The sequence below is a fragment of the Aptenodytes patagonicus genome, chromosome 1 (assembly GCF_965638725.1).
Source record: "Aptenodytes patagonicus chromosome 1, bAptPat1.pri.cur, whole genome shotgun sequence".
NCBI classification, from domain to species: domain Eukaryota; kingdom Metazoa; phylum Chordata; class Aves; order Sphenisciformes; family Spheniscidae; genus Aptenodytes; species Aptenodytes patagonicus.
Genome location: NC_134949.1, coordinates 89,737,945 through 89,760,050, shown reverse-complemented (window position 1 = coordinate 89,760,050; position 22,106 = coordinate 89,737,945). Strand labels below are relative to the sequence as shown.

Genomic DNA, 22,106 nt, shown 5'->3' with positions numbered 1-22,106 from the left:
ATAAAGAACACTCACTCATTTCGTATTTGGGTTCTGAAGTGACCTACAGTTCCCTCTGAAAATTTTGACTCTTCAGTGTGATAAATCTAACAGAAGATGGGTATCCACTTGGCTCTACATTATCTGACAGTCATTCAAGACTTGGGGGAAACCCTTTCCCAAGATGCCACTGAGAACTTAAAGCCAATAACTGCAACCTAGCAAACAGTAAAAAAAAAAAAAAAAAAAAAAAAGAACTAAGCTGTTCTAAAATCCCTTATTGAACATTACAGATGAGAGGGGAAGTATAGGTTAGCATCAGTCTAGACAAACACCAGACGACTCTGGCTATCTAGGCATAAAACTCCATTAAAAGCAAAAAAGGCCCTATTATATTTTTAGGTTTTATTCAGCAATATTGACAGCTTTACCTATTTCACTTTGGGAACATGACAGTTTTGATGAATGCAAAAATAATGCAATTTCATTTTCTAAAATTATGTTTCTAAATTTCCATCAAATCAGAAAAAAAAATTAAAAAAAAAAATCAAAACCTGAGACTATGTCCCCACTACAATGTTGGGGGAGGGGGAAAGGGAAGGAAATCAACCCCACAGCATTTATCTTCTGTCTGTCAGCTGAATTTCATATCCACATAAGGCATTTTTTCCAGCTGAAGTTGCTGTCCTCCAGTCTCCCTACTCTGTGAAAGAGTAGCAGCTGGTAATGTAGCTTTATGTTCTCATCCAAAAGATTCTGTGGAGTGGAAAAAAATGGTACATTCATGAAGCTCATCAGCATAAAATCAACTGCTTAGTGTGCAAAACACAGTCACATCAGAACTGTCGAAAAAGGGTACTAATTACTGTAACTTGAAAGGGGAAAAAAAAAAAGAAACTTCAAGGAATAATGTAATTTTACACCTGCCAGCTACACTCAAGTGACAAAGTCTGGAAAATTGCAAAACACGGCATGCAGCTGCCCTTTTCTTTAACACACAGGGATAGGTCACAGACATATAGGTCATAAAATGCTCTGTTGCTATGCCACTCTGGCAAAAATAGAAAGTTAAATGTAAGAACAGTCTGCTTACATAGGGTTCCAGCAAGCACCAATCAAACCATCAGTAGGGCAAGTCCCACTTCCCGCTTCTGTTGAAGTTCTTATTTTCTATTGTTTATACTTGTATAATACAATTTTTCCGAATATCATCCATGAAGATAAATTTTCATTGCAAATTAAAATAACAGACAGGATTCTTTTGTTGAACAATAATCAGTGCCACTGTATGCATGAAGATACCATATTATCTATGAACTACTGTCCCTATTTCCCTGTCTCTCTGTCACATTACTACATTCAAGATCCATAAAAGTTATGGTTAAGTTTAGTGGAAGTTTAATAAATCCAAATCAGAACTTCAGACAACAGACGAAGTTTGTCAAATCATGGTTGTAGACTTTAAACACATTTCTTACATTTCAGGCCTGTCCAATGAGCGTTTACTGTAAATTTTCTCACTGAAACTGTAAACACTTTAGTAAACTGACCATGGATCACAGAATTAAGGCAAATGAACAGAGCCTTAAAAGCTAACAAGAATTCAAAGGAGGAAATAGCCCATTCCTGAAGTAACTGACATGTAAATACCAAAGTAAGTCTCATGCAGTGAAAAGAATCCCCTGGGAATTACAATTTTTACTCCATTAATACCAAACAAATTCATCTTGATTAACTTAATCATACTGAATACCAAAGGAATTCATCATGATTCGTCACTAATTGCAAAGCACTGCCCTGGATTTAATCAGGTTAACACCGTTCTTAGAGAATGTTAATAAAGCCTCTGCTTACCCTCTGTGTCTACTCCTTTCCTGCCAGCCCTTCCAGCCATCTGCTTGTAAGTGAGAATGTCCAGCAGTTTGCCACCAAACATGGGAGTTCGTATAATTACTCGGCGCGCAGGCAAATTCACTCCAGACGAGAGCGTGGAGGTTGCTGCTAGGACTCTAATCAAGCCCTGGCGAAAGGCTCCTTCAATGATGTCCCGTTCATCAAAAGTAAGACCTGAGGAGAGACAACTGACTTTTAGCAAACCCAGTAATGGTGAGACTGCATTTAAGAGCTAATAACATTACTGTCAAGCAAGCGGAAGAACAAACAAACTTAATGAACATTTGCCATTCAGTGTTAGGAACTAGAGTCGCAACACTACCTCAGTTAACTTCTTCTGAACCATAAGTGAAGCAAAATTTCACCATTAAGTTTTCATTATTCAATTGACAGTAATAGTTATCAACTAGCTTTTCTAAGGTGCTTGTACGCATTGTAGCAAGATGAACAACTACATATCTACATGCACTGCAAGTAAATAAAGAAAGAAATAAAGAAAGCAAAAAGAAGAAAACTGGATGTAACATACACAGTAGGGAACTAGGATTTAGTCATTTGCCATCCTGACCTTTCTTCATTATTTCCATTCTAGGTTACAGGTCTAATATGTTTCTTTCTACATTTCCTTGAGGGCTTCAGGCCAATTTTATTCTTGAGAATAAATCCACACTTGAGAAATTTCTTGAGAAATCCACACTCTATAAGCATTTGGAATTATTCCCCCTACATATTCAATGCCATAGCTACTGTTCTCTCTTCCAGAGTCAGTCCTTTCTCTCAGTGGATCAACAGGTGACATACACTATTACCTACTTAAGTAAGAAATAAAAGATCTAGCCAGAAGCGTTCACGGCACATGCTCCTTTTATTTTCATTGTTATACTTTTTCTATTTACTCATCTATTTCGGTATTAAGTTGAGGAAAATTGCCCTGAAATACTCTGGCAGCTTTAGGGACAACTTGAAAATGCTTGGGCTGCAAATCAGCTAATTTTTCAGGCATTTCACAAAAAAAAATTTAAGTTGTGTTTAAAAAGTTGCTGTTATCCAACATAACAGAGAGAAGATTTATCATAACAATTAATGAATTAAAGTCTTCAGCCACAGTAAAAGAATTTCAAGTTTACCTCTAAATGTGAGATTCTCGAAGCATTTTTAATTCAGTCATAAACTACAGAAGGCTTCAAAAAGCAACTGGTAAATTGCTGGTAACTACAGCAAAAAGAACCCATATGACTTGACCATTACAGAATTCAAGACCAAGATATTCAGGAATACCTGCATGATGAAATGCCACTCCCCATGGCAAAGTACGTTGGAGCACAGAGTCCAGGCCTGAGAGAGAACGCTTTAGCTGATCCAGAACCTCATTGATCCCTTCTCTGTCCACAACAACTGGGGAAAGGGCTGAGTTTTTTGCAGAACCTTGAGAGAGAAAATATTTTTATAGTTTCTACTAAAATTAATTTTCATTAAAGGCATTGTGCATACTAGAGTCTTCTATTAACTACTTTTCTCTTACTCTCAGCCTGTTGCAGACTGTAGAATTCCCTGGCAATGATGTCTGCCAGCTTCTCACACCAGTTCTTGGATGGACAGAAAAGCAGGACTGAATGGCCGTCACAAACAGTCTCATAGCACAGGCTCACAACATGGTCTTCATCTCCCTGAATTGAGACAAAGTATTTTCAATGCACTTTCACACTGAACGGGGTTTGTAAATGCTGTCATTCTTCTGTGTCACGGTAGGAATTTTCTACTTCAAGTCAGAAAGAGGAGCAAACAAAGAAGATGGAGCATTGTTATCTTAGTTTCTGTCTTGCTTTAGGAAGTCCAAGCACTACGTGTGACCACATTGTTGAGGACAGCCCTAGACCTACCCATGAATAAATCTAAGGTTTTATGTCTTGCTTTCATAAATCTGTTTTTGAATGAAGGCCACACAGTGCACAAAAAACCACTGCAACTGCCATGTCGTGGCTAACAGCAGTGGGGAAGAACTAGGAAGAGCCCTGAGGGAAAACATCGCTCTACGGCAACTAAAGACAACTTATCAATTAGGATGTTTGAACTAAAAGTGCGAGATGTAGTAGTCTGAGCATCCCCAATAAGATGCACCCAGCAAGCACTGCTGACCAAAGACTGTAAGTGTTCAGAGCACAGTGGAAGGCTTTTATGGATACTTATATGGATGTGCATGCAAAACCCTACTGTTTACAGCTTGCTTTTTTGGATTTAAGATCCTAAGAGAGTTTCTGTAACTGATCTGTTTTGCTTGGCTAAGCCAGATTCTCTTCCAACAAGCAGGCTAAAGGAGGAAGAGAAAAAAGGTGGGCGCACGGTGAGAAATAAAAAGCACTGAAACGCAAATGAAAACAGGGAAGCAATGGCACGAACTGCATATACACATCAAAAGCTCAGTAAGGATTCAGCCAAATTCAGTGGTGAGGTCATCAAGTTCCCTTTCCTGGTCCAGTTTGAGGCACAAAACAGAAGTCTGAAGGTCCAGTGATAGACTTCAAGCCCAAGAGGATCACCTGGTCTTATAAAATAAGCCAACTCCCTTAAACTGTTGAGTCATAAGCCTAGTTCAGCTTTTGGCCTCACTTAATTTAGTACCTATCCAAAGCAATTACTTCAAAAAATAGCCAGAAAAGGACATGCAACATCACCTTCTCAATATGAGCACATAAAAGCAAGTTTCCAGATATTCTTGTCACAAACATTTCCTTTTGTTTCTAGGATCCTTTTTCTTTGCTGTGCCACCATACCACTGACAACAGAATGTTTGCGCACAACGAGAACTGGGTGCAAAACGTGCCAAAATATTGCTGGCATTCAGCCCATATTGTCCAACTGCTACGCTAGTATTACACAAAGCAGTTGAAAGGACTGGGGAGAGAATTCACCTTTCAAAGACTTTACAGAAAAGGAACCTACAAGTAGGAAGTGCAAATTTCCCACTTCTGCCTATTTGGTTCTTCCAAATCACTACAGAACATTACTCTTAAGTTTTCATATCCTTTTCAAGTGCGCAAAAGGACTAAATACTGATAACAGACAGAAGAATCAGGATGGACATCTGCCTTCTAATGACTGACAAAATTAGATCATTTAGCAGGTTAACATAACCAGGTTCAATACCAGATTTTAATGCAAATATATTCTCCCAATGATTAATGCAAATTCCTTGGCCTAACCAGGAAATATTTACCTTCATTTATGAAAGTGAAGTAGATTCCAGGACACAAGACAGGGTGGTGGGTCAGGGGAGAATCAAACTCTCTATACTGTCACATGCTCAGAAACAAGATAGCTGCAAAGTCAAGTTTGTTTTCAAGTCAGATTTAAGAAACTTCAAGAACTTCATGAGTGTGTGTTTTGTTTTGTTTTTTGTTTAAATCAGAAGATGACAAAAAAAAAATTTGTCGTCAGTTTGAGCATACAATCTATGAAGTAAACAATGAAGTTGGGAATGTCATCTATTTAAAAAAAAAAACCAAAACACAAAACAAAACATACCAGTAGCTGTCTTTTTAACTTTAGCTGTACAAAACGTGTTAACCCAAAGCCACCACTCAGAGTTTTGTTACCTTCAGTTGAAGCTTGGGCTGGAATTCTCGCACTAAATTCATGGAGGAGTCATAAATGTTGCTGCCAATTTTCACCCACTCCTTGAGGGGCACAGGGCGAAAATCCGTACAGTATAGCTCTGCATCTAACCATGAGGCTAAGAGTCCCAAGTTAGGGAGGGTAGCACTCATGCCTACTATCTGTATCCCAGCAAAACCGGGACCGGTCATCTTCGCTTGTCTGGAAGTGGTTAAAAGAAAATGAAAGTTAGCGACAACACAGGCTACTGTTCTGGAAAACAGCATTCAGAAAAACTAACTCAATCTATTTCCTTCCGGGGTCTAAAATGCAAAGCTATTCTTTTCAACTTCTTGAAAAAGAAACAAGCTATACTCTACTTTTAGCAAACACAATGTCAGGTTACGCATTGATAACAAGATAATTCAACTTTTTATCATTTTAACCTAAACTTCCAGCTTCTTTAGGTAACAACAGCCATAACCTGACTGCATATTTGGAGAAACTGAAAACAGATAAATAAATCAACTATGTCCTTGCCATTAACAAAAACATGGAAATAAAGGAATGGTTCAGTCTCCACTGCGGTCTTTCTAAGTTTAAATGCCTTAACTAGAACACTTCCATTTGTTTCAATTTCAGGACAAATAATACTAGCCTAAGTGTTCCTAGAGTTGGGAACCAAAGCCCTTAGTTCAGCAAAGAAGAAAGCAACTTCAGTTCTTGAAGTGCTGAACAGCAGCTTCCACTGAAGGTAGTGAGAAGTAATGGACTCTTAAAGGACTTGAAAACACAAACCATTAATTTAGATATCCAAATGTATATTTTAACTCAGGCTTTTACATCCACACAATAGGGGTTTTTTTATGCTCCTAAACCTACGTTTAAAACTACTCATTTGCATTGCACTGAGCCATAAATTGAGACTTTAAAAAAGAAAAAGGCCTGACAAATCAATGTGAGCTCAGAAATAGCCTGAACCTTCTTGGAAGATCCTGGTAATCCTGGCAAAGATAACACAGAGGAAACAAGACTACCCATAAGCTAGAGTAAAAAAGGGCAGTCACTGACAAGACAGAAATAAGGAAGATGTGGAGAAGCAGACACTCTTATCCAGGCTCTTCAAGCATTTGCTAGTACAGCTCCCCATCTAGGTCGCAGATTTTCCCCCCGAAGCAACTTACTTTTGACCTTCAAGGATTAAAAAAAAAAAAAAATACAGTTCCACAACACTCTCTTTGACTGGAGAGGAGAAAAATCTGCTGCAGAATTTTGGCTGGGTCTGCAAGAGCCTCATGGAGAAGCAAGGGCATCCACATTGGCAACAGCCACCAGAGAACACTCTCTTGGTGCAAAGACACAGCCTTACACTTCAGTGGGACATCCCCCTAACCACTTAAAAAGCTCTTAAAAGCACTGCTTATTCTGATAACAGGTCAGGCTGGACAGTGTTTACAGAATTTAGGCAAAGTGGCTCCCATTAAATTAAAAAAAAAAAAAGCACCACAGTCTTGGGAAGATGTTTGAGAGGAAAAGTGGTCTTCAACTCCAGAAATCTCAAGTGGATTCCAAAACAAAAATAATAGCCGCCTCCTTCATGTAAGTGGTACAGGGAAACCCTGTCAACTTGACCATGACAGAGAGATGAAGGATCTGAGCCCCAGCACCTATATGGTGAAGGCTGAAGTATTGTGTATTCCCAGGACCATTCCTTGATGCATCTGTCCCTTTTTCCCTGGCAAATGTTTTCTCCTTCCTGCTTCTTCAATGCAAGGGAGGAAAGCAAGAGAGCAGTCCTGCCTCTGTGCTGCAGCTACACGATAAGCCAAGGTAAAAGGAGTGACAAAGCCACTCATGCTGCTCTGAAGTGTACTGGCTTCCAGGACTTATGGGGAGAATACGAGAAAAAGTCAGGGGTGATTAGACCCAGAACATCACTGGATCCTGGAAATCAGGATGGGAAATACTGCCTAAAATGTCTGGTGGAGAGCCAATGTAGAAATGGCAGTTCCCCAGCACTAAATAAGTAGTCTGTGCTTAGCCCAGCACTGGTACGACTCACAAGACAGGAAGCAGCAGAGAAAACTGGCAAAATCTGGCTTTTGGTGCTAAGGGAAGAGTTGATTTTGACTCTTCTCTCAGCACCACCAGTAAGGATTAAGAAGACCGACACACCATCTCCTCCATTTGCCTTTGTGTTTGAGCACTATGGAGCAGCTGGACAGTTTGGTGCTGGGATCTAGATACTGAATTCTGAAAAGCCTCTAAAGCTGTTCTGAAACATTTAATCTGTTCCCCAGTGTCCAATCAGTTGTGCTAAAGACAAGAAACCATGCAACTACTAGGCTATCGCATGTTATAAGCAAAACCGCAGATCACCCACAGCAGAGCTAACTAAGCAGGATACTGGCACATCCTCTTAAGTCTTCTGATCAATTCACCATTGACAAGTTAACAGCATGCCCACTCTTCCACAATACCTGAACATTTCAGTAGGATAAACATCCCATTCCATGAAACACTGAAAAATTAAGCAGGGCAAGTCCACTAGCAAAAACATTAAAAGAAATCCAAAGTTTTTAAAAAAATTTAAATAGGCTAAAAAAGGAAACGAAAGCTTCAGCCTTATTTCTTTTCCTGAGAGAATGAATCCCATGGTAACACACAAATTGAAAACCATGAGGAAAAGAGGTTTTGACTACAACAGCAGGCCCCTGAGAGGTAGTATGATGAGACCTTAATAACCAAAATAGTCTAGGTCATCACTCTCAGAAAAACCCTGGAGCTAACCCAAATTTCCAATCACCCAGAGAACAAAATATTTAGAGCCATCCATAATTTAGCATTAAAAGACAGACATCCTGGTCTACCCACCGTTTTGCAGCCTTCTCTGTAACATATCTAACTTTGGCCAGAAGGAGTTCCAGCAGATATCCTCGATGAGAGTCTCCCAGCATGTGCAACTCATCCACAACCACCACTCCTGATAAAGAGAAGCACTCAGGTTATATCTGACAAAACTCCAAACTAAGAACATATAGCCTTGATCCTTTCATGTTCCACATGATGAACTGAAATTTATATTCACAAATCCAGCTGTGCTTACCAACACTGCTACCACAGCTTCCTTCTGTCACTGATTCTTCTGAGAGAGACAAATCATGACCAATGTCATAACATTTCACACCCCACACACAATATCAGCTTTTAAAAAAACAAAAATAAATAGGTTGAGTTGTTAGTCTGGCCACCACACAAAACAGTATTGCAGCATCTATTCTGTAACCTCTCTGCAAGTAAAAACCCCCAGGCCTCAAAATATCTGGAAAGGAACATTCCAGCACCCAAATGAGCTACTCAAAAGCTTTGTTGGCATCACTGTCTTAGTTAAAAACATTACTCTTTACTAATACAGTAATGTCAGGAAAAAAAACCTACAGCAGATGTAATAACAGTGGCATAGCCTGCTTCCTATTATATCTTTTCTCACTAACCAAACCTGAATGAGCTCTACTATTTGGGCGGGAGTGTTGAACTGCTCGAGGGTAGGAAGGCTCCGCAGAGGGATCTGGACAGGCTGGATCGATGGGCCGAGGCCAACTGTATGAGGTTCAACAAGGCCAAGTGCCAGGTCCTGCACTTCAGCCACAACAACCCCATGCAGCGCTACAGGCTTGGGGAAGAGTGGCTCGAAAGCTGCCCAGCAGAGAAGGACCTGGGGGTGTTGGTCGACAGCTGGCTGAACATGAGCCAGCAGTGTGCCCAGGCGGCCAAGAAGGCCAATGGCATCCTGGCCTGTATCAGAAATAGTGTGGCCAGCAGGAGTAGGGAAGTGATCGTGCCCCTGTACTCAGCACTGGGAGGCCGCACCTTGAATACTGTGTTCAGTTTTGGGCCCCTCACTACAAGAAGGACGTCGAGGTGCTGGAGCGTGTCCAGAGAAGGGCAACGAGGCTGGTGAGGGGTCTGGAGAACAAGTCTTATGAGGAGCGGCTGAGGGAACTGGGGTTGTTTAGCCTGGAGAAGAGGAGGCTGAGGGGAGACCTCATCGCACTCTACAACTACCCGAAAGGAGGTTGTAGCGAGGTGGGTGTCGGTCTCTTCTCCCAAGTGACAAGCGATAGGACGAGAGGAAATGGCCTCAAGTTGCGCCAGGGGAGGTTTAGATTGGATGTAAGGAAAAACTTCTTTACTGAAAGAGTGGTTAAACATTGGAACAGGCTGTCCAGGGAAGTGGTTGAGTCCCCATCCCTGGAGGTATTTAAAAGACGAGTAGATGAGGCACTTAGGGACATGGTTTAGTGGGCATGGTGGTGCTGGGTCGATGGCTGGACTCGATGATCTTAGAGGTCTTTTCCAACCTCAGTGATTCTATGATTCTATGATTCTATTTAGCTTTGGCTTTCTAATGAAAAAATGAAAAATGAAAAAATCCTTACATGACTGCTCTGTTGTCATCTTACCTCCTGCAAATGACTTTTTAATCTATTAGCCACCTCCATCAAATTTGTAAGATGTATCGAAATACTGAAAAGAATAATACCTAAAAAGCTTTCTGAATATCAGCAGCTGAAGACAACAGACCAGATTAGGGTCTCCCCTGAGAAGAAAACATAGAGCCACTACAACTCAGCCACCCAGCATACCTCCTGCACACATCCCAACTAGCAGTAGTATGTACCCTTTCTGGCCAGCTGACAGGATCACAGGGACATGGAAGAGGCTGAAGGAAGGTTAAAAAAAAAAAAAAAAAAAAGCAGAGCATAGAGGACACCAAGCTTCATTAGTTCTGCTGCTGTGGAATTTTTTTTTTTTTCCTTTGGTGCAACTATGTAATTTCTTCCTGGTGCAGCTAAAATAGCAGGAGCTTAAGGGCAAATGTGACCTTCCATTATCTGTTTCAATGCTATTTTTCCTTCTCATTTTTTTTCTCTCCTTCCTACGTATGTTCCTTCTCTCTCCGTCTGTTTTCTCCCCCCTTCTCTTTCAAGCCAGTTAAGTCAGAAAAGAGTGTTGCACTGCTTCATCAGCCTCTTTTACAAACTCCCACCCATCCAGCTCCTCTGTCTTCCTGTACTTCCTCTATTCTGTGCTCGCTTATAAAAATGGTAATTCGTTGGTCACCAAATAGATATTTATTCAGCTACCAGAAAAAGCTTCTTCCTGCTTCCCCGTACAACAGTCTGTCTGAATTCTTCCAGCAGCTGAGACAGGACAGTGTAATCAGATATATACCAAAGTAAAATTCATACAAGCTACCCTTCCAGTCTTTGCGCCAAGCAGCAGCACATTTCGCTTCCTAAAATGAAGCATGGAACACTAGTGGTACCTACAGGCCAAAGCACAGGGAATGCCACTATTTGTTGTATGGGCCACTTGTTCTATACCTTCTGCTGCTACTCAGCTATAATAAATATTCAAACCCACGCTAAACCTGTGTACTCTATTACCCTGGCAGTCTGCAAGCTGGTGAAACCTGACTGCCACACATGCACAGTGCTCTCCTCTATTCAGGCTGTACTCGGAACACACCCACTGGGATAACACAGCAGAAGCAATCAGGCAACCAGTATTTTGCACAAAGCTATCCTCATCTTAAAATGGAATTGCAACCAAGGAGGACTACAGGTCCCAGCATGCAATGGTATTTTCTACTCAACAACAAGCTGAGGCATGCAAGTGGGGCCAGAAGTTCGTCATACTGTATTGCTACTGAAAATGAGGCTAGCCTTAGTCTCCTCTTTCTGTCTGCAAATTAGGTGTGTCCCTAGAAGACTGCTGAAAACACCTACTAAAAAGTACCTGAGGGCTATCATACATGTTTACTGTAGAATAACTAGGCTGCTTTAAGTCCACATCCTGTTTAAAACTAAAAAGTTCTGAATGACAGGCAGGGAGGATTTGATTATTTTTTTTAAAAAAACTAGTAATTTTTTTTAATTTCAAGTTTAAATTAAGAAAAAAAACAAGTATCAGAACAGCACATTACAAATCCATTCCCAGCTGACACGTTGAGAAGGCAGCAGATTCTTCTCTAATGCACTTTCCTAAAAATTTCTTTAGCATCAGTGTCAAGAGGCTGAACAAGAGGAATATCACCTCCTGTGTACCTGGATGTTCAAAACTGACATACTTTATATAATAATTAGCAACACAAAATTGCTTTTAACTGCTTCATACAGCAAAGAGAGCTCTGCCAGGCAGAGGATTTGAGTTTCTCTCAACAATTTCCAAAGGCAACATGAGCTATCAGCAGGGGTTTGACATCAACAAAAGGAACAGCTCAAGCTTGAGATGGAATCCAGCCAGAATTGCAGTCATCTCCCAGTAACTCATCTCAAAAGATAACACACCCTCATTACGAAGTGGTCTAAATTTAGAATTAATTAGAAGACGAGGTACAATCTTGCAGTTTCAGACAAGCTTGTTTTATGTGACAATTAAACTGGCATTTTCAGCTCATGCCCATATTTTGCAGCTTTTATGAAAATTTATCTCCAAACAGAAAGTTTGTCAATTTCTTACTTTAAAGATGATTTTTAAACTCAAATTTAATTTTAAAATTAATTTCAAATAATCATATAAAGAGAAAAAAAAAATTTACCCTTATTTCAGGTCATATTGGGGCACAAGGGAAACAGAGGGTTGCAGCAGAGGTGTTTTCAAATGGTGAAAGAAAAACATCATGCTTTAAGGACGTATCGGTGTTGAGGACACATATTCAAACTCAAATCTTGTAATCACTTGGCTGGTTATACTTATATGACTCTTTTCAGGTACATTCATCTTATAGAGCACAACAAAATGCAGGGATGGAATGGAGGTACCAACCAAAGGGATTTGGCATCTCTCTAGCTTCTGAAAGATGATATCACTAAACAATACATTTTAGTATACCAAGTATGCTTCCAAGGCACCCAAGCCAACATAAACATGGACATCATGACCCCACTCTCTGCCTTACGCTGGCAGTACAGCTAGTACGGTGTGGTGACCTAGGATCAAACTAACCCTATTTAAAACAAACAGAAAAACCTTAAACTAAGTAGCCATATATTGAAATAACTAACTGCGTGATCACCAGTTCTCTTGCAAGGGAAGGGATGAAAATATACGTTCAAGAATCGGGCTGGACTGCAGGAGCCTCAATTCAAATGAGCTTAAAATGCTGCACAACCACGGTCATCCACTCATCTTCCAGCCCACTGGCAGTCTAAAGCATTCATGGTGATCCAGCCCCTATAGATCCAGGTGTGAATGTGTTATCCCATGATCCCACACTCTGACAAAACCTGCAAGGCTTTATTTCCTTTATTCTCTCTTGTGTTTAAAAAACTCTTCTGGCATACAATGCTGCAGAAAATTAGGACACCAGATGCACATGGAACAGCAGTTTCATAGGTGGAGGTCTCAGAGCAGTTTGATACTCATCTAGTTTTCCAATTTTTATATTCTTAAAATAGCAACCAGCTATGTTACAGGCCAGAGTGAAGATGGGAGGGATTACTGTATAAAATATAACTGGGTATAGCTTTACTGAGGAGGGAAACAGAGAGAAGAACAATCTTCTGATTGGACTGGGAAAACACGTCTCTCTCCAAGTGTGCATTAGAAACATAGGGCTTCTTCAGGTTTTATATCTCCTCCCAAACACTACATGAATACCACCATTATCTAGTGGCCATTAGGGCCATGGTGACCCAGAAGTCTACGTTACAAGGACAGAGGGCTTTTGAGCAAACTACAAGAGAGAAATGAATGTCACAGCCCTCCTAGTCACCATGCCTACCCAGAGGAGCTCTATGTATTCATTCCACTTATCTGGACCCAGATGAGCACCAAACACAATTCTTCCTCTTCCTCGAGCTAAGGGAAGATAAACCATGGATGCTATATGTACACAATCTCTGTCCCAAACAAACGAACATACACACATACATTCTTGAACTCAAACACATCCCAGACCTTTAATTCAATTTCATTAATTAGAAGACATTTTCTAGCTATGGGAATCACTGCTTATTGCAGCTAATCACTGTCCATGGATTGTCATCCATGTCAGACAAACTAAAACCTGCAGCTTCTACCTACTCACCCCAGCGCTGAGCTACATAGAATAGTCCTGACTGCCTTCCTAAATCCAAATCAGAGGTGCTCTGGAGGAAGAAAAATTGCTCAGTTTTCCTACACGGCATCTGTCACATACAGAACCGAGCAAATACAAAGTATCCCATGATTTCACAGGTACTCAGAGCATGTAATAACCCTCATCCCCGCAACGGTCAAGCCTTAGTATTTTACCCAGTGAGTCCATTTTGTTTTCTTCTATTAGTCTATTGATTAGACCGTTGGCTTTCTCAATGGTGCAGACAGCAACATCCAGGGCAGAGAAATGTCCAGCAGGAGACATGCTTCCCATGTAGCCTTCAACCCTCACATCCACCTCCTGAAACAGGGCCTGTTTTTCAAGGATACAGAATGTCATGCCAAGGTTACAACTGAATTCTGACCAATGCCTGCTGGAATCACATAAAAGCCCGCATCCTGCAACCACAATTTCTAGTACTTATAATGCCAACTAATCAGATTAAAGCCATAGCTCAGCCAGTTACTGCTACCTTTTTTTTTCACTGTCATTTTTTATTTCCAAAGCAGAAGCTACACAGTACACATTACAGGATAAAGTGTACATAACTGAGTAAGAGATGGGGACCGCTGCTTTGTATAAAAACATTTACTATTAAGAAGGTTAGAGAACACACAGTGCAACAGCTTATACTACCAGTGGGTTATGTACAAAGAAGCCTTGCTCCTGAGAAATCTGGGGCAAAAGCCAAATGTGGGACCCCAAACACAAAGATATCACATCTCCCAGCTGAAAGTCAAGAAACGACGACTCCTTTTCTTCCACGGCTTATTACTGCAGTGCCAAATCTTTGGCACATTACGCACTGTGTTAACAAAAGGTACAAATGTTTGAACCAGATGGGTAGGATACCATGTGATTTCAAGCATGTGCAGCTACAGCCAAATCTTAGGCTAGGAGTAGTAGAACACAGCACCGATAATCCTCCAGCTTTACAAGATTAAAGCAAAAGCGTGTCTCCCTTATCAATCACTACAAAGTAGCTTTTGCACTCACTTTGTAACATCTCCTAGCAATTTGCAAGGTTAAGATACCATCTCAGTTTACTAACACCCAAATGTCTTAAATACCAGAAACTATAACAAAAATGCCTGCTGGTTTTGTATTTGTTTTTAGTAATTGTTGTTACTTTGACATACTACTTAATGGAAACAATATTTGATATGAAAGTCTTTCAAGAAAAAATGTTTTTGTTTTAAAAAGACTGTTCCCACTGTAATTCTGTTTTTAAATAGCTGGGGTGAGGAAGCCATGACATAACCACATTCTGTCAGAACATATTTTTAGCAAAGTCAAAGTGAAATCAAAGGCACAAAATTCTGGTGGAACACCCCACGGAAAGCTAAAATAAAAAGATCCTTTCTGATAATGTTGACACCTTTCCGTTGTAGATTTTCAGACACAATCTGAAAATTCCTTTAAAGTTTGTATATTACAAAATCTGTGAATAAATGCAAGTAACAATGCTTTAAAAGTCAAAGCTGAAATGAAATGTTTTAATCAAATCCTTAAAATTTTTCCAAGTTTCCCTTTTTGGCTAAAACTTTCTTTTTTTTATCTCCAACTTCAAACAAGAGCAAATTTTAAATTATCTACAAACCCTTTCTGAAAAAACTCTGCAATTTTTTTTTCCTGAAATCCATGCAAAAACTTCTGACTGTTTAAAAAATGTGACCCAACAACTACAACCCACAAATTTACCTCCTTGAATGCTACTTACCTGCAGATAACATTTTTTCTCCTTGGCCACAGAGACAAAGGGAAGGATAAGAAGAGCTTTCTTACGAGTCTCCAGGACTCGTTTCAAAATAAGCAATTCTGCAACAAGAGTCTTTCCAGCACTGGTAGGAGCTGGAAAAAAAAAAGTTGGTTTTTTTAAAATTAATTTTTAAAGTTTAAAAAAAAAATAATCTAAGGAACAAGCATCATAAAGCTAGCATAGAAAGCAGTTACTGGAGAACTTGGGGCAGGGCTTTTCAACTGAAGCCCCTCTCCCACACCCACTCCCACAGTTGAACCATATAATGGGTCACGACGACTGCAAAGCATTTCTTTTCTAGCCTCTTCCATCATGCTACCAAGGCTTGTGTTCTCATCTCTGCTCCAGAAGCAAGAGCAGCTCAGAGATAAGCAAGGGGAAAAAAACCCAAACAAACAAAAAAAACCACTACAGTCTCTTGGTTGGACAGGAGAGCTCAAACACCACCTTACTGATCCAGCCCATAAATATATTAATCCCTCCTGTTTGGCAAGCATTGCTGTTTGCCATCTATCATCCACGGAAAACTGAGGAGGAGATGCCACATAGCAGAGCACAAGTCATTACCCAGCAATCAGGCCCAAAGTCTTCTGGAACCAAGTAAATAAAACTCAAATCCAAGCCTAAGAAAATCACCCGCCCTTCTACTAAGTTCTTCATCCTCACAGTGCTGCTCTGGGACCTTCTTCCCATGGAGAGTAGACACCCAAGTTGTCATTTCCCACAGATTTCTAGTCCACCTGTCCTACTCTTCCTTCTGCATCCTCCCCCATACACTATGTGAAGAGAAATGATAAGGGACTGAAAAAATTAGACAGTAAATAAAAATTTGAAAAGTATTTATATCTGTCATTGTTTTTATCATTCAGTTCCTGGTTGACATAGTCTGTAATAAAAAAGAGAGAGTCATCATTAACTGACTCCTAATTATCAGTTTCTAAAGGAACATTACAGAGAAAATGGGGAAAAAAGTCTCTCCTCACATCTGGAAAGGAGTCCATCAAGCCGGGTCTGAGGTACAGTGATGGGACAGATCTTAATGGGGTCTCTCCAGAAAACAAAGGATCTTGACCTTTTTATCTGCCAGATTAGCACCCTTCAGCACCACTATGTTCTTGTAAATGGCACTGGGAAAGTTAGGGGGGACTGGTTTTGTCAGATGTTTGCATACCTGAGTAAACTAGGTTCTTCCCTTCCAGAACTTGTCCGAGCATTAGGCATTCTGCTTGCCATTCAAACATCTGTACTACTCCCAGACTGTGGTATTTCTCCAGAACTGCTTTGGGAAGGCCCCAGCTTGCAAGGAGCAACTTGTCTGCTTGGTCTTCAGGAACATTTAACTGCTGATACTGCCCTTTGGGAGACGAAAATAAAAAAATTAAAAAGTCAAGTATCATCCTTGAATCGGAGGTCACTTAGGTTATATACATAAAGGTCAAACTTCTCTACAAGCTCCTGTATTATGAGAAAAGGTAACAAGAAACTCTCTTCCCTATATTTTTCAGTATTTCCTATGGATGTTTCACCATTCTTCTTATTTCCTGACATTTTTTCAGTTTTTCCTCCTATAAGGTTTTCCACATTCAAATAATTTCTTCACCAAACTCTCGCTCTGATATTTGCTTTTGAGACACAGCAGCCATTACCAAATACATACTCAAACAGAGAGTTTCAGCACGGATTAATATAACAGCATTACAATATATTTGCCATCTCATCCTTATCCAGACTGTTGCCTTTTCAAATTATTGCTACAGAGACTTCAGTAATCCTCACAGATTACAGAACTGCCCAATCTTTTTTTCTTGCTTTACGGATTAATTAAAACAACAACATAAACCAAACAAGCAGCTCAAGCTACTCTGCACAATGTGTTACTCCAGTTTATCAACACTGGGTAGTATCTTCACCACATTGTCAGTTCCTCTGACCAGAGGAGGTCCCGGACGACTGGAGGCTTGCCAATGTGACGCCCATCTACAAGAAGGGCCGGAAGGAGGATCCGGGGAACTACAGGCCTGTCAGCTTGACCTCGGTGCCGGGGAAGATTATGGAGCAGTTCATCTTGAGGGCACTCACAAGGCATGTGTGGGACAACCAGGGGATCAGGCCCAGCCAGCACGGATTCATGAAGGGCAGGTCCTGCTTGACCAACCTGATCTCCTTCTATGACCAGGTGACCCACCTAGGGGATGAAGGAAAGGCTGTGGATGTGGTCTACCTGGACTTCAGTAAGGCCTCTGACACTGTCTCCCACAGCATTCTCCTAGAGAAGCTGGCAGGTCACGGCTTAGTCAGATGTACTCTTCGCTGGGTAAAAAACTGGCTGGACGGCCGGGCCCAGAGAGTTGTGGTGAATGGAGTTCAATCCAGTTGGCGGCCGGTCACGAGCGGTGTTCCCCAGGGCTCAGTTTTGGGGACGGTCTTGTTCAATATCTTTATCGATGATCTGGATGAGGGGATTGAGTGCACCCTCAGTAAATTTGCAGACGACACCAAGTTGGGTGGGAGTATTGATCTGCTCGAGGGTAGGAAGGCTCTGCAGAGGGACCTGGACAGGCTGGATTGATGGGCCGAGGCCAACTGTATGAGATTCAACAAGGCCAAGTGCTGGGTCCTGCACTTCGGCCACAACAACCCCATGCAGCGCTACAGGCTTGGGGAAGAGTGGCTGGAAAGCTGCCTGTCGGAAAAGGACCTGGGGGTGCTGGTTGACAGCCGGCTGAACATGAGCCGGCAGTGTGCCCAGGCGGCCAAGAAGGCCAATGGCATCCTGGCCTGTATCAGAAATAGTGTGGCCAGCAGGAGTAGGGAAGCGATCGTGCCCCTCTACTCAGCACTGGGGAGGCCGCACCTCGAATACTGTGTTCAGTTTTGGGCCCCTCACTACAAGAAGGACGTCGAGGTGCTGGAGCGTGTCCAGAGAAGGGCAACGAGGCTGGTGAGGGGTCTGGAGCACAAGTCTTATGAGGAGCAGCTGAGGGAACTGGGGTTGTTTAGCCTGGAGAAAAGGAGGCTGAGGGGAGACCTCATCGCACTCTACAACTACCCGAAAGGAGGTTGTAGCGAGGTGGGTGTTGGTCTCTTCTCCCAAGTAACTAGCGATAGGACAAGAGGTAATGGCCTCAAGTTGCACCAGGGGAGGTTTAGATTGGACATGAGGAAAAATTTCTTTACCGAAAGAGTGGTGAAACATTGGAACAGGCTGCCCAGGGAAGTGGTTGAGTCCCCATCCCTGGAAGTATTTAAAAGACGTGCAGATGAGGTGTCTAGGGACATGGGTTGACGGTTGGACTCGATGATCTTAGAGGTCTCTTCCAACCTTAATGATTCTATGATTCTAGCTTAATTAAGTTCCTTGATGCTTATTTCTTGTTTTTATAACCCGAAATAATTTTGTGCCAGCTACAGATACTGCCTCCTCCCTCCCCTCCTCCTCCCTTTTTCCAAATCATTAAGAAAACTCAAACTTTTTGTCCCTTTCCTCATCTGAGACAGAAAACAGGTTTCTGATCCACAGTAATGCCTCCCCTGTCACACCATGACTATATAGTTCTCATAACAGCATTTTGCGACAGACCTTGTCAAATTGAGATGAAAAACAAGTAATTGTGTGTACTGATCCTACTGTACCCATTCTTCTACTGGTACATTCAAAAAATTCTAAAAGAAATTTCCCACCATTGCTGACAGCATAAGGGCAGGCTAAATCAGAAATACTAGCGTGCATAAGCAGCCAGCATTTTAACTCTCAACATACTAAAAATTTCAACTGCTTTCTTGAGGTTAACCCCAACCTAGGTGTCACTGGTGTATGATCATTCTCCCCCACACAAATATATAAAAAAGCTGATATAGCTTGGCTCTGAAAGCTTTGTTTCACTTTGTATAATCAAAGTACTATACAAATACTCAACAAGAAGTTGAGCACCATCAGGAGAGAACAGCAGTGTGCCATGAACAAGAACAGGCTTCCCAAGAGGAATTTAGAGGAGACCAGATTTGTCTATCCTAAAATGTGACTAATATGGCAGAAGTAGGATTCTGAATCATATTAAGAAAAAAAAAAACCTACAAGATGGGATCTCAAGCTTCTTTCTTAACGTTAAAACCAATGAACTACACGTTAAAGAATGAGTAAAGGATTACGTGATTCTGCTGTTTGAAGAATATCTGTAGATTAGTACTGAACATGGGTTTGAAAACTTGTGCCTTAGGGGTTCTTAAAGATCTATGTACAGAAGTATACCACTACCCTAACCTCTTTTTTACCTACCAGAAAAATGCTAAGAAATAGTCAAAATGAGGAAGATACACATCGTTGGTTAAAAGCACTGGGCATTAGATTTCTCTGAAAGAAAACCCTTCCAGAATGTGGGGCCAGTTGGACACAGGAGTGCCGCTTACCGAACCATCTTTGAGGATTTGTCCCACGGAAATACGTACATTGCCTTGCTCAGCTCCATTTGCAGGAGCTGACAAAATTGTATCTTGCAGAACATAACCACATCAGGGAGAAGATGTGACATGACTGGAGAAGAGGCCGAGAGATGTAAATGTTTTAAAGAGTTACAAAAAATTGCAGAAGAGATAAAGTTACAAGATGTTATATAAATATCTTGATTTCAGATGTTATATACACCTCGATGCTGTATACCTTTTCATTTCTCTCTTGATTCAAGAGTACACTAAGCTGGTAAAATGTACTGCACCTAGAAGCATCACTTTAAGTGGTCCTGGCTGGTGGCAGGACCACTTTGTATGACATCTTGCCACAAGATGTTTATGTAACAATCTTGTACATATAGGCAAGATGTCATATTAAAAAACCATACAACACTTCTCTGCATTTACAGGTATCAGGGCACCAACCAGGACCACTTAAAGTGATGCCTCTACACGCAATACATTTTATCAGCTTACTGTATTCTTGAATCGATTTAACAACATAGGTAAACCTCACCTCATATACCAGAGAATACAGACTATACTGATTGTTGTATTATGGTATCACCTAGAGGCCAAATCAAGAATAAGGCCCACTGTCAAGTGACATACAATGAAACGAGCCCGACTTCAGAAGCGTGCATAGAACGTAAGTTTTCTTACCTTCCTCAACTAAACAGCGAATAGGGCAGGAAGATCCTTCGATTCGTTTTTGTACGCTACCACTCTTGTTAACATAAACACCTACCTCAGCTACAGCCGCTGCCCTCAAGGGAGAAAGGAACGGGCGAAGAGCCGGTGCTTCCGCCCGAGGGCAGCGAGTCGCCCCCGGGGAAAAGGCCCTGCACCCTGGGCCGGGAGAGGCTCACAGGGTCCCCGACCCCTTCCAGCACCGCGCCGGGCCCACCTCCCCGCCGCCGGAGGGAAGCGCCTCAGCGCCACGTTGTCTCATGGGGCAGCGGCAGGCAGGGCCCCGACCCCCCGCGCTGCGTTGCGGGACCGAGGAAAGGGAGGGGAGAGCCGCCCCCTCCTGCGCCGGTACCTGCCGAGCCGGGGCTCCCGCTGCCGCGCAGGGAGAGGTCGAGGCCGGGCGGGGGACTCAGCACAGCCCGGCAGGGAGCGACGGGGCCGAGCCGGGTAGCCTTTCCCGCCCCGCGGGAGGCGGCCGGGCCGCCCGAGCTGCCGCTGCGGAGACCCGCGGCCGAGGCTGCGGCGGCGCCGTTAGGGACGACGGCCGCCATCTTCCCGCTGCGCCATTCAAACCCCAGCACCGCCCCGCACGGCGGAGTAGGCGCTGCCCGACCCCGAGCGGCCGCTGGGCGGCTCTCCGCCCCCGCGCGGCTGCCGGCGGGCGCAGGTGCGGGGGCGGTCGGGCTCGGTGCAGCTTGCCGGGCGGCGGCCGCGCTAGCCGCGGCCTAAGCGGTAGCAGGGAAAGGGCAGGAGCGGTGTCGCCGCCGCGTGCTCGAGGCGTGGAGGATGTTCCCGCAGCAAATTGGGTACCCACGACACCCCGGCATGCCCGAGACGTCTGGTGAGGCTGCACACCCGTGTAACTTAAAACCCTTTCGGGATTGCTACTTCTGCAATTACACACCAATCACAGTTTTTAATTGCTGCTCTTTCCCAACACAGGATTAGCCTTCCAAGTGCCACGCTCACCTTTGTCAAAGCATTTGTTTTAAATAAAATGCCAAAACAATATTTGAACTTCTAAAACAGTCACCCAAATCACAGACTGCTGGTTTTCTTTGTAAAAATACCTGGCTTTGTTTAAGCAACACTCAGGAGTGTAGGTTATTCGTGTTGTACAGATGAAAGATAGGTAATTAATGAAGCAACATAATGCAGTCTGCTTCAGCAAAACAAGCATGCCACAAGCACACAGGCTTACCTTGTAGAGCTTCTTCATCCTTGCAGAAAGACAGATTGAAATGATAAACAGGGAACAGCACAAAGGACAAAGAGCCTTTCTTTCTGTTTTTAATGGCTCAGCTAGTCAAAATAACCTCTTCAGATTCTAAAAGAGTAGGGCTGGTTTCATCTCTCCCCAGTGACGTGAATATCAGAAGCAGTTCTGTGAAAATTCTGCAATAGCCAAAAAATGCAAGTCTTTGTCCGTCACCTGCAGGAGAAATGCTAAGTAGCATGATATACAACAGTTAACAATAGAGGGGGGAAATTAAGGCTTTTCTAAGTTGCTTTTAATTTCAACTTAAGAAAACATACTAATCTTTCCAGAAATCGTGACAACTAAGGCTGAACATTCAAAGTGGTTCCAGTAGCATGAATGTA

At 42.3% G+C, this 22,106-nt stretch overlaps 1 protein-coding gene across 1 annotated transcript in view; it reads right to left on the bottom strand.

Moving 5' to 3' along the window:
- The window catches only part of POLQ (DNA polymerase theta), a 56,266-nt gene extending 35,195 nt beyond the window's left edge, over nt 1-21,071 (bottom strand). The window contains 10 exon segments of the mRNA XM_076348367.1: nt 1,834-2,046; nt 3,151-3,297; nt 3,395-3,539; nt 5,466-5,685; nt 8,338-8,446; nt 13,765-13,921; nt 15,330-15,460; nt 16,540-16,722; nt 20,857-21,047; nt 21,049-21,071. Coding sequence (XP_076204482.1) covers nt 1,834-2,046; nt 3,151-3,297; nt 3,395-3,539; nt 5,466-5,685; nt 8,338-8,446; nt 13,765-13,921; nt 15,330-15,460; nt 16,540-16,722; nt 20,857-21,047; nt 21,049-21,071 — 1,519 coding nt within the window.
- Nucleotides 21,072-22,106: the final 1,035 nt, after the last annotated feature.